This window comes from Panthera leo, chromosome D2, assembly GCF_018350215.1.
Source record: "Panthera leo isolate Ple1 chromosome D2, P.leo_Ple1_pat1.1, whole genome shotgun sequence".
Classification (NCBI taxonomy): domain Eukaryota; kingdom Metazoa; phylum Chordata; class Mammalia; order Carnivora; family Felidae; genus Panthera; species Panthera leo.
Window position 1 is genome coordinate 32,588,428 of NC_056689.1, and position 13,378 is coordinate 32,601,805.

At 35.2% G+C, this 13,378-nt stretch overlaps 1 protein-coding gene across 9 annotated transcripts in view; it reads right to left on the reverse strand.

Annotated features, from left to right (window-relative positions):
- The window catches only part of MICU1 (mitochondrial calcium uptake 1), a 243,122-nt gene that overhangs the window by 107,904 nt on the left and 121,840 nt on the right, over window positions 1–13,378 (reverse strand). For 7 of the 9 annotated variants that reach the window (XM_042908312.1, XM_042908313.1, XM_042908314.1 and 4 more), the window contains one exon: window positions 2,505–2,619. The exons of 1 other annotated variant lie outside the window; for it this stretch is intronic. In XM_042908312.1, coding sequence (XP_042764246.1) covers window positions 2,505–2,619 — 115 coding nt within the window. Of the gene's footprint in view, window positions 1–2,504; window positions 2,620–7,188; window positions 7,481–13,378 lie in introns of those variants that run through there. One more of the 9 variants, XM_042908319.1, reaches the window with a different exon arrangement.

A 13,378-nucleotide genomic window follows, 5' to 3' on the forward strand; every position in this document is an offset into this window, starting at 1 on the left:
ATTCTATTTTCTCATCCCTGGCAATATAGAAAGTACAGCTGACCCTTGAACAACACAGGCTTGAACTGTGGGCGTCTACTTATGTATGAATTTTTCTAGGCACAGTACAGTATTGTAAATGTACTTTCTCTTCCTTATGATTTTATTAATAACATTTTTTCCTAGCTTACTTTATTGTAAGAATACAGTATATAATACATATGGCATACAAAACACATGTTAATTGAATTTATGTAGGCTATTAATAGTTATGTTTTGGGGGAGTCAAAAATTACACCCAGATTTTCGCCTGTGGGGTGGGTGGAGAGTATCAGTGTCGCTAACCCCAGCTTTGTTCAAGGGTCAACTATATGTGACATTGTCATACCAAGCACTTTTTGTAAATCACTCACCATGTTTAAGCTAGGAGGTGAGCGTCAAGAAGTAAAGAGGTGCCTGGACCAGTAGAGCTACATGGAGTGGTTTCCAGAATTTAAGGGTAATGTGACTTTTACCTGCTCTAAAATGGTTGAATTTATTAAAGGAGCTACACAATGTGCTGGGTATTCTGAAGGTTCTGCTCTGTGGTCCTTCTGACCCTCAGAAAGATATGAAGGTAATAGGACTGAGAATTAGATACAAATTAAAATCTCATTTCAGCTCAACAAACATTTGCAGGAACTACTGCCATTGTATACAGTTCATTGTATACTACAGTTCTCCAAGCTGGGTCTCTTCATTTAATGCAGTACTCTTTTCTGCCACATCATGCTGAATGCAAATTCTATACAAAGTCATACACACACACACACACGCACACACAAAGCTTAAAAATCTCTACCAATTCTGCTGTTTTTTTTATGACAATCAGATATGAAATAACATTTAAATCAGATATGAAATAACATTTGTTACAGGATATCAAGAATAAAAACCCAGACAAATTTCATACTTACTAAATACTAGGCAGTGAAGTAGGTACTTTATATTCCTGATCTCATAATCCTCAAATCATGTGGGTTTGTTATTACTTCCACCTTCACTTTGCAAACAAAACAGATGAACAAGTTCATTGACTTTCCCCTAATCACAAAGCTTAGAAGTGTTGGGGCCAGGATTTGAACTGAAGACTATTTTGGAAACTATCCCCTACCAAAATCACAACTAACTTTAACAATACCCAACTTAAGACTGTAAATGTTATTTTATTTAGTTCACTACCTTGGATCTTTGTAACAAATCAATATATGTGTGTGTGTGTGTGTGTGTGTGTGTGTGTGTGTGTATCTCCTTTGTTAGCGCACTGGTTTACCACATGAATTTATTCAGACACTTTGGTATCCCAAAGACAACTGTGGTAAGGCATGTTAGTCTATATTTCTTCATTTTTCTGTCAACAGAGGAAAGAAGGGTAAGAGTGGTCAGAGCCATGGCAGGAACTGTGTCTTGTGTATGTCATTTATTAAAAACTATTTTAAAGTTTTATCTTTAGAGATGACTAGCCTAGAGAAAGGAAGAAAGAGGCAGTAATTTTTGTTTGGTATGTCAAACAAATTAGACATCAAATTAGACATTATGTCAAAAGTAATTAGAAACAATTTAGAGAATCATCTCTTTCAAACATACAAATCAGATCTCTTTGGTTCAATTTAGATAGATTTTAATAGGATATACACAGAAAGCTAGAAACATACATTTTTTGTTTTTGTTTTTCTGAACAGTTAAAAAAAACCCACTTAGAGTAGCATACTTATCAACCAAATTGTTTAGCTTTAAAAAATCAGCAATTCATCAGTGCTCTAAATGAGTCAAATTTGAGTTTTTGTCTTAAGAGGTAATCCTTAAGATTCAAAAGTGAATATTCAACACAAGTAGAAAAACCGAGCCAATTTTCTTCTTTAGTGGAGAAATGACAGATTATGTGTTTTTTTAAACATTTATTTACTTATTTTTGAGAGAGAGAGAGAGAGAGAGAGAGAGAGCGAGCGAGCATGTACACGCAAGTGGAGGAAGAGGAGAGAGGGAGGGAGACAGAGAATCTCAAGCAGAGAATCCCAGGGAGACAGAGAATCCCAACCCCCTGATGTGGGGCTCAAATTCATGAACCATGAAATCATGACTGGAGCCAAAATGAAGAGTCAGACATTCAACCGACTGAGCCACCTGGGTGCCCTGATCAATACGTGTTTTAATGGGGAAGTAGAAACATTAATGAAGGCTACAAGGACCAGGCAATATACAATTTATCTTAAAAGAATACAGGGGTTCAAACACTTAAAGGTAGATTTAACTTCACTGATTTGTCTTTTTCTTTTTTTTTTTTTAACTTTATCTTGATATTTTATTTTTCTTCCTCTTTCTCAGGTGGTTCTAAATACAAGTTATAGAGAATTTATAACAAATGAAATTGTATGTTAACTTATAATTAACTCTACAAACATGTCTTGTTTCTCCCTCCAATGAACTTTTTTTTTATAGTCCTTTATGCTCCCTATAAACGAATAAAAAGAAAAGTTTATACTTACTGGAAAGAACAGTTGTAAGGAAAATGTAGTCTGAAAAGGATATGAGTCCACATTCTCCAAGGGTATAAAATATACTGCCTTCATCAGCAAATTTTTCTCGTTCCTGGGAAATTTTCTATTATATGCATGGATCCCACCAAAAGATAAAAAGAAGATATAACAGAATGAGAACACAGATAGATAGAGATGAAACACCATTTATCTGACAGTTTTATGCTACTTATCATAAGCATTTCTCTGATGGCCATTCCAAATTAATGGATCCTTTACAGTTTTCAAGATGACTAAACTTATAAGACAAAAGATGATCTTGTTTGTCTCAACACTGGCTTAATAGTAACACTAGAAAATAATTTCAATTTTATGAACTCCTGCCATTTGACATATACAGGCTCACTTCAGGACTGGTTTTGTTTCTTGGTTTTAAAAACAATCCACCTGAATTGCTGAATCACTATATTGTACAACTGAAACTAATATAACACTGTATGTTAACTATACTGGAATTAAAAACTTCAAAAAAATAAAATTAATAAAAACAAAAACAATCTGCCTTTTTTTATAGAGGTATATAAAGTAGAAAAGATACAAAAGAAACAAATAAAATAAAATGAAATCAGTACAATTTGCCCAAAGTCAGCTAATTGACCAAGAAAAACTATACTACCAATGACCAGAAACAAAGAGGTAAGCAACTATTTTCAAGACCCACACAAACTCTCAGAAAACTAATTTCTGAGAGTTTCTTGGCCCCCCAGGAATCTTAGCTTTGGAATGTAGGACAGTTTGCAGAGGAAACAACACCTCTGAAAGATACTGGCAAATGAGACATGCACACTAAGATTTAGCCATGATTTAATTTAGTTGTATTCATTGTTACCTTGCTGGAGGCTCCTAAGTTTCAGCTAAGTGATGAAATGCTCCTAAAACTTAGATTTTATTCTATGTATTTATTAATTTTATTTAATCTATAAAACTCACAAAGAGTTACTTCTTAGCTTCAGTAATGGCCTGTCTGGCAAGTGGTGACTTCCTGGGTGTTTAAGGAATCCTACCCTGTCTTTTCAATTTGTAGCCAAATGATAAACTTAGTTGTGACATTGAAGATATTTTCAAAAACTGAAAAGGATCCACCAAAGAGTTAGACTTGGAACTAATTTCCATAAGTTCTGGACCAACTAAAGATATTCAATGAATTATTCTGGGTACCAAAAAAAGGAAATAGGTTTTAAGAACCCAAACAACAAAGAGCAATCAAATAATGTCATGCAAACACAAAATAAGCAGCAGCATTGCAAGCACAACCTCAGGAGGAGTATCATGAAAACGAAACCAACAAGCACCACCACACCAGCATCCAGGTACACAACTATCCAATAGGTTACCTCTGTCTAGTGAAGATCCCATCATACACCACAAAGGAAAGAAAACTGGTTAACCAATTGAAAACACAAGTACCAAATGAATCATCACGATCTTCTTTGTAATCCTATCCAAAATAGCCTTTACTGGGTATTTGCTCGTTCATATGAAACAGGAGGCATAAACAGGTAAAAATCCACAGTTGAATGCTGACAAAGCAGTATGAGGTTTTGATGGCACATTCTACTTAGGAAAGGATTTCTTTGACTCATCTCTGGTGGACAGAAAGCCACCTGTTTGGTCCCGTTTGGCAGGATTTAGACATTACTTCTTTGACTCATCTCTGGTGGACAGAAAGCCACCTGTTTGGTCCCGTTTGGCAGGATTTAGACATTACTTCTTTGACTCATCTCTGGTGGACAGAAAGCCACCTGTTTGGTCCTGTTTGGCAGGATTTAGAGATTACTTCTTTGAATGGACAACAAAAATGAGCACATAGTCCAATGTGTTTCAGTTAGGGTTAAATCTCATACCACACTTGATCTTCTACCAACAGACTGAACACAAATTTCAGACAGCTGGATGAGAACTAGAGCAGCAAAGCCTTTCACTTGAGGTTAATATTTTAATTTCTCAAAAAAGGGAAACAAATGGTTACATTTTTTACATTATCTAAGATACTGCAAAAATAAAGTATGTAAGAAAAAATACACAAAATGAGAATAGGCTCCCAAAGGCATAACATTACTAACTAAACAATAAATATGTACAAAAGCTGAATACTTTGTGTTAATTATGCAATCATCTTTAAAACAATTTTTTAATGTTTATTTATTTTTGAGAGAGAGACAGAGCACAACCAGGGGCCAGGCAGAGAGAGAAGGAGACACAGAATCCGAAGCAGGCTCCAGGCTCCGAGGTGTCAGCACAGAGCCGGACATGGGGCTTGAACTCAGGCTATGTGATCATGACCTGAGCTGAAGTCGGACGCTTAATCGACTGAGGCACCCAGGTGCCCCTAATTATGTAATGATCTTACAGAGAGATTGCTGTAAGCCAATAAAATAAATAATATATTGGGATCCAGAAGATGAGAAACAGACAAACATGTAAGGAAAGAGTGAAAAGAAGCACTTAAGACAAAGAAGCATGGCTAACATTATTTTTCTAACAATCACCTGGACTATGCTGCTGCTTGGAAGATATCAAAAGACAAATCTAATTCTGTTGGTAACTTTTAATTTTGATATAATTGCAAACTCAGAATAGTGGAAAGAGCAATATAAGACACTTTCATACACATTTTACCCAGATTCACCAATGGTTTACATATTACCCTAGTTGCTTTATCATTTTATATATACATATATTCTTTTGTACCTCTGAAAGTTCAACACACACGCCCTTTTTCATTTAAATACTTCAATATATACTTCCTATGAACAAAGACACATTCTCTTATATACCATAGCATAAATTTAATGAAACCAAGATATTTAATACTGATACATACTATTATCTCATCCAGTCTATTTTTAAATTCAGTTAACAATTCCAATAATTTCCTTTATAACTATTTTCTCCCCAGCCCAGGATATAATCCACCATCATAAACAGCATTAGTTGTCATGTCTCTTTAATTTCCATTAATCCAAAACAGGTTTTTTTGTCCTTTATTTTTTCCTTTGGAGGTTTGTTACTACCTTTGTGGTAAAATTTATGTAACAGAAATTCACCATTTCAACCATAGAATATGTGGGCCTTTGAATTTCGCTCCTTTCACATGTTTTCTCAGTTCATCCATGTTGTGGCATCAATTTCTTTTAATCACCAATGAATATTCCATTGTATACATACCACGATTTGTTTATCCATTCATCCATTAAGGGATAGTTTGGCTGTCACCACTTTTTGGCGATTGTGAATAGTGCTACTATGAACATTCATGTACAAGTATTTGTTTGACTATCTGCTTTCAATTTTTTTGGGTATGTACCTAGGAGTGGAATTTCTGGGTCATATCATAACTCTGTGTTTAAGTTTTTGAGAAAGGGCCAAAGTGTTTTCCACAGTGGCTGTACCATTTTACGTTACTACTAGCAATGTACAAGGATTCCGATTTTTCTATACCCTCATCAACACTTATTTTCCTTTATTGAGCATCTTTCATGTGTTCGTTGGCCATTTACACACCTTCTTTGGAGAAATGTCTTCAAATCCTTTGCCTTTTTTTAGAATTGGGTTATCTGTCTGTTTGCTATTGAGTTGTGAGAGTTCTTTGTATATTCTGTATATAAAACCCATAGCAGTTACGATTTGCAAATGTTTTCTCCACTCTGTCCATTGCCTTTCTACTGTACCTTGATAATGTCCTTTGATGTACAAAAGGTTTAAATATTGATGAAGTTCAATTTGTCTACTTTTTCTTGTTGCTTGTGATTTTGATGTCATATCTAAGACTCCACTACCAAAGCCAGGGGTGTGAAGATTTACCCCTATGTATCTTCTAATAGCTGGGTAGTTTTAGCTTTTACATTTAGGTTATTGATCCGCTCTGAGTTAATTTTTGTATGTAATGTGAGGTAGGGATCCAACTTCATTCTTTTGCATGTGGATATCCAGTTGACCCCACACTATTTGTTGAAGAGACTTCTTTCACCACAGAATGGTCTTGGCACCTTGTTGAAAACAAATCGACTATGAATGTGTAGGTTTATTTCTGGGCTCTCAATTTCATTCCATTGATATATATATGTCTATCTTACACCAGGACCACACTGTTTATGTTTTATAATTATTTTTAATTGTGGTAAAATTCACCTGACATAAAATTTACCACTGTTAACACTTTAAAGTGTATAATTCAGTGGCAGTAAGTTCATTCACAATGTTATGAAACCATCACCACTATCTAATTCCAGAACTTTTTCATCACCCCATTTGGAAACCCCTTCCCCATTAAACAGTCACAGCCCCCTGCCCCCTTCTTCTAGCCTCTAATCCAATTTCTGTCTCTATGGAGTCCCTGGTTATTTTCTATAAAAGGAACCAAGCATAGTTATCTTCTTAGTGGCTACCTGCAGGTTACGATGAACATCTTAAATTTACAGCAATCTAGTTTGAATTAATACCAACCTAGCTTCAATAGTATTAAAAAAACCCCTCTGCTCCTGGAGAGGTCATTTTCACAAATTACATCTTTATACAGTGTGCCCATTAACACAGATTTATAATTATTATTTTATGCATCTGTCTTTTAAATCACAAAGGAAAAGAAGGGAGTTAAAAACCAAAAATGGCAGTAACATTGGCTTTTATTTACCTGTGTTGTCACCTTAACTGATGTCATTTGTTCATATAGCTTCAAGTTAGTATCTAGTGCCCTTTTATTTCAGCCTTAAGCATTTTCTTTTTTAATATGGTAGATCTACTGGCAACAAACTCCCTGCTTTCACGATTCTTCATTTTAGTTTTCAAGTTTGATTATAATGTGTCTCAGTGTAGGTATCTGTGAATTTATCCTAAAGTAGAGTCACATATTTCAATAAATTTGGAAGGCTCTCAGCAATTGTTTCTTCAAATATTGCTCTCTTCTCTTTCTCCTTGCCTTCTGGGATTCCCAGTAGACATATGTTGGTATACTTAATGATGTCACAAAAGTATCTTAAACTCTGTTAATTTCTCTTCATTCTTTTTTTATTTCTCAGACTGGATAATATCAACTGACCTATCTTCAAGTTCATGGATTCTTTTTTTCCTGCCTGTTCAAATCTGCCATTAGACCCTTTTAATGAAATTCTTTCAGTTATTGTACTTTTCAGTTTTCAGAATTTAAAAAAAATTTCTTTTGTTGATATTCTCTATTAGTTCATACATCACTCTCCTTGTTTCCTTTAAGTTCTTTGCCTATGGTTTCCTTTAGGTTTTTAAGTATATTAAGCCAATTGATTTAAAGTTTGTAGTAAGCTTTCTCAAGGATAGTTCCTATTTTTTTTCCTGTGAAATTGGCCATACTTTATTCTTTGAAAGCATAATTTGTTGTTGAAAACTGGACATTTTGTACATTATAATGTGGTAACTCTGGGAACCCGAGCCTCCCTCCTCAGGGTTTGTTGCTGCTGCTTGTGTGGGTTGTAGTTACTTCTTTAGTGACTTTTCTAAATTCTTTTCATAAATACTGAATGCTTTGTCAAGCATGGTCACTCAAGTCTCTGTTCCATTACCTTAGAGGTCAGGTGGTGATCTGACAGAGATTTCCTTAAATTCCTGGAATCAAATATGTATGTGTGGGAATACTCTCCATGTCTTTACAGATTGGCTTTGTGTTGGGCCTTCTTTCAATGCTTAGCCACTGTTTAAAAAATCTGCCTTTGCCTTCACTTCTTGCTTGCATGGAAGATAAAAGGCAGCCAGAGGTGAAAGCTTAGGGTCTGCTAAGGTTTCTTATAAATATTCATTCAGTTCCGGGCATGCATAGGCCTTCCAGATTCCTCAGTATATGGTGGAGCACTTCAAAGTCCTTGTTCTCTATCTCCAGCTGCCTCTTCATTTCCCAGGCTCTTTGGTTTGTCTGCTGCTTTTCTTGGCCCGCTGTGGCTAGTATATTTATTACCTTTAAGTGCTTTTGAAAAATGCCACTTGGGAAGCCACCCCATCCCTAAGAGTTCCAATAAAGGCAAAACAAAGGCAAGCCTGCAAGTAGAGATGCCTCATTGACCAGAGAGGTCACTGCCCACATCTATATTCTCCAAGGACAAGGTCTGCACTGCTTGCTCTGGCACAAGCAGTGTGCTGAGGGCCACAATCTTTATGGCTGCCATTGTGCTGTGGAGTGGGGAAGTGGTTATCAAGTAAGTACGCCACAACTTTATCTTATCAAATTTCAGCATCTTCTTCTTTCAACATTCCCCTGGTTGTTTAAAGTCTGATTCGATTCCAGAGATCTGAAAAAGTTGACTGACAGTTTTTGCCAGCTTACTGACTGTCTTAGTGGAGAGATGCAGTTTTGGAGTTACCTACTCCGCCATTTTTAAAAATCTCTTTACACTTTTTAACCCTAAAAGATTTGAAAAGTGAATTATATTGAAGAATATCCCTCACTTTAAATTAGGCTGATGCTTCCTCATGATTACATATCTGTCTGTTACAAACTATGAATTCATATTGGTATTTCTAATTCCATTCTAATACCATGGGAAACAAGGTAGTCTTACCCCTTACACACTTGTTATCCCTTCTCCAACAGGGAGAAGTCTGGTTCGCATTATCCTCAATATATTTACTCATTTGCTCAATGAGAGTATATAGAGATTATATTAGAATATACAGAGAGCAGTTTCACAATTGCTAATCATGTCTGCAAAAAACTTATTATCTAGAGTTCAATATTTGTTACAGTTTTAAGTAAAATCTACTTTGTAAAATGCATAAATCTAATGTACAAAACAATGAATTTTATAAAGAAATAAGTAAATATTTGGAGTAACCCACATCCCCATCAAGATACAGAACATTTCACTGGAAACATTTCCATTGTTTCCTTTATGCTCCTCCACAGTTAACTCCCACCATGTTTTTATACCATTGATTGTTTTGCCTCTTCTAGAAGTTCCTATAAACAGTATCACCAGGATATACTCTTTGGTATACAGTTTCTTTAGCTCAGCCTAATGTTGAGAATCATCCATACTGTATTTTTCAATAGTTTGTTTTTAATGTAGAGAAGTATATTACTCATCAATAAAATAAAAATGAAACAAAAATTTGTATTATAACTTGTTTTATATATAATCATAATGCACACATAATAACGTGATTTATTTATTCCTTTACAGATAAACATTTAGGCTCTTTTCAGTTGTTGGCTATTTAGACTTTCCTAAAAGTTATTTATTTAAAAAAATTTTAATGTTTACTTTTGAGAGAGAGAGAGAGAGACAGACAGACAGACAGACAGACACCATGAGCAGAGAGGGAGATACAGAATCCGAAGCAGGCTCCAGTCTCTGAGCTGTCAGCACAGAGCCTGACACAGGGCTCGAACTCAGACTGTGAGATCATGACCTGAGCTGAAGTTAGATGCTTACCGACTAAGCCACTCAGGTGCCCCATTCCTCAAAGTTACTGTACCTTTTTTACTCACACCATCAATGTATGAGAGTTCCAGTCACTCCATATCACTGCCAACATTTGTGTTGTCAGTCTTTTTAATTTTAGCCATTTGAGTGGGTAGGTAGTGATATTTCTTTGTCGTTTTATTGTGCATTTCCTTGCTGACCAATGTTGTTGAGCACTCTCTATTTATTGGAAATTATATATTTTCTTTGTGAAAATAACCAAGTCTTTTGGCCATTTTTTTTTTTTTTTTTTAAATCACTGATCATTCTACATTCTGGATATGAGACTCCTTTCAAGGAGTCTGGGTAGCCAGACTCCAAGATGATCCTAGGGATTCTTGCCTGCTGTTATTCATATCCTTATGTTGACCTAGTCTCCTTCACAATGAATCAGGGTTGGTCTGTGTGACCAACAGACGACAGCTTAAGTGATAGTGTGTGACCTCTGAGGCTAGGTCATAAAAGGCATAAAAGGCATGCTGCTCTGTTGGAGGGAAGCCAGCTGTCATTTGAACAGAACACTGAGGCAGGACAGTAGAGAGCCTACAGGGAGAGGACCTGAGGCTTCTCAACAAGTCAGTACCAGATATTTTAGTGAGCCACCTTAGAAATGAATCTTCCATCCTCAGTCAAGCTAGATGGTTAAGGCTTTAGCCAACCTCTGACTTAAACCTCATGAAAAAGCCTGAGCCAGAACCATCTAGCCAAATTGCTCCCAAATTCCTTATTTATAGAAAGCATAAGTGACAAGAAATTATTATTGTTTTAAGCCTCCAAGCTTTGGAGTTTTTACTCAGCAACAGATAACAAATATAGTCAAATACATATATTAAAATTATTTTCTGTTAGTTTATGACTTATAATTCTCTTTTAACAATCAAAAGTTTTAAATTTTCATGAAGTCTCATTGATTTTTTTCCTTTATGGTTATTGCTTTCTATATGCTAATAAATTTTTGCCTCTCTTTAGTACATAAAAATATTCTCATTTTCTTTTAGAAGCCTTAAAGATATAGATTTTACATTTAGGTCTATGATCCATTCCAAGTAAACTGTGAGTATAGTGAGGAAAGGGGTAAGGTATATTTTTTATTTTTTTAAAATACGGATATATAGTTGTTTGTAAATCATTTGTTAAAACACCTTCCATTCCCCCATTTAATTATTTTGGCATCTTTACCATATAAATTAATTTACCATATAAGTGGGGCTACTTTTTCCATGCTTTTTTCTGATTTGAGTAGCCCATTTTCTTTTGAAGGTCTTTTGATTATTAACAAAGTGTATGACTGTTTGCCAAAGTATAAATAAACATGAAATTATCTGAATGGTTAAAAAGGTAGCTTAAGCCTCTGCATGAGACGTATTTAAGGTCAGGTTTAGGCTTAGCCACCTCCACTATTAGACGATTATAAGTGTACAGAGATAATATAGATGTCACCAAACAGACCTTCAGTTGTATACTGATTGAGAATTGCTACTGGAACATATCTCCATAAGGGATATATAATAACACCTTGCAATGCTGATTTAGTTAGTGTGATTTTTCTCTAGGAAGGTACCTCTTCCTCTACTGCTTTAGACAGAATATGTCCATGTTTGCAACTCTCAGTCCCATTGAAGGAGAAAATATTTCTGTTTGTGTAGCTACATGTGAGATCTCTGCTGAACTCAGCAGAGTGGTAGGAAGGAGAGGCCAAAAGGCCAATGTGCTCCATATAAGAAAAAGTTGAAAATATCTGAATGAATAGATATAGAACGAAAAAGGATCCTAGGGGCACCTGGGTGGCTCACTTGGTTAAGTGTCCAACTCTTAATTTTGGGCTCAGGTCATGATCTCATGGTTTGTGAGATCGAGCCTGGCATCAGGCTCTGCACTGACAGTGTGGAGCCTGCTTGGGATTCTGTCTCTCCTTCTCTCTCTGACTCACCCCGCCCCCCTTGTGCTCATGCTTTCTCTCAAACAAATAAAGTAAAAAAACAAACAAAAAACAAAAACAAAAACAAACCTAAAAGAAACTAAAAAAAAAAAAAAAAAGGATCCTAGAAAGGTGAACAAAAAAAAAAAGCGGGGGGGAGGGGACATGACAGAGGGATAGAAAGTATCAAAGTCAGGAAGAACAGAGGAAAGAGATAGCATGTATGCACATGTATGTGCATATGTTTAAGAGAAAGAACAAAGAATGTGTGTGTTTTGCAGTAGCTCCTTAAAAATGAGAAAGATGTTTAAAGAAGACTTTTAAATTAGCCATGCTTTTCAGTATGCTCTGTGCAACATAATCTTCTAATTCTTTATTAAAGCATTGTTCTTCCGTGCTTCTGGAGTCATGGCAGGGGTAGAAGGAAAGGGTGGGGGGGGGGGAAGTTACATGCATGTTTTCTAAAGCACCCACTTGTCAGAGAGTGGTTCAGGGGCATTTAAGATTAAGCACCTACTTATTAACTCTAAGAATTTAAAAGTGGGATGAATATCCAAAACTCCAAAGATGCTTCTTATAAAATCCATGACATTTATTAGTCAAAAACACCCAAACTGCCATAAAACTATCAAATTTGATCCCTCAAATTATTTAAAGCTAGGAGGAGAATCAAATAAATACATCAAAATTTGGGAAGAAATGAGAGTTACTAGAGAACCAATTTTTAGGCTATTTGGCATTGTATGACTGCTTCTTAGCTGGTATTTATAAATCAAAGGTCTGATTCTATTATAAATGATATCCTCAAACCACCTAGCCATGGCACATAGGGAATCTGTGAAAATATAGATATTTGAGTTTGATATTGAATAAATTTTTAAAAGTCACAAAGTATGTTGAAAATGGAAAGAAAGAAAGAAAGAAAGAAAGAAAGAAAGAAAGAAAGAAAGAAAGAAAAATGTAAACTCTAGATTCAAGGAAGGAAAGTGGAGGGAAGGTTTTTGGGTATTTTTTCTTACTCCAAAAGTCTTATCAATTGTTTAATTCTGCAAACTGAGAATGTCAAGTACAATGTTTCTTCACTTTTGAATAATGTTTAATCTTTGACTACATTTTAAGTTATTTTTTTTCCCTAGGCAAATACCATTTATATACTTTAGGGATGATATGGAGACATGTCCAAGGAAAACATAATCTTCCTTAACAGATTGGTAATAATCTCTCTCACTACCTTTCTCTCACTACCTCAGAGGTGGTTATTTATATTGTTTGTTACTAATGAACATTTATACTAATACGTGTATGTAATTCAATGTAAGTCATAAATTCAATATAAATAAACATCAAACTAAAAGGAAGACATTTCTGTATATAAAAGTCAAATGAAGTAGAATATATTCCAAAACTATTGTAAGGCCATATAATGTGAGATTAAGTAATGCATGAAGATATAAGTTTAGCAAAAAAAGTTTATAGTA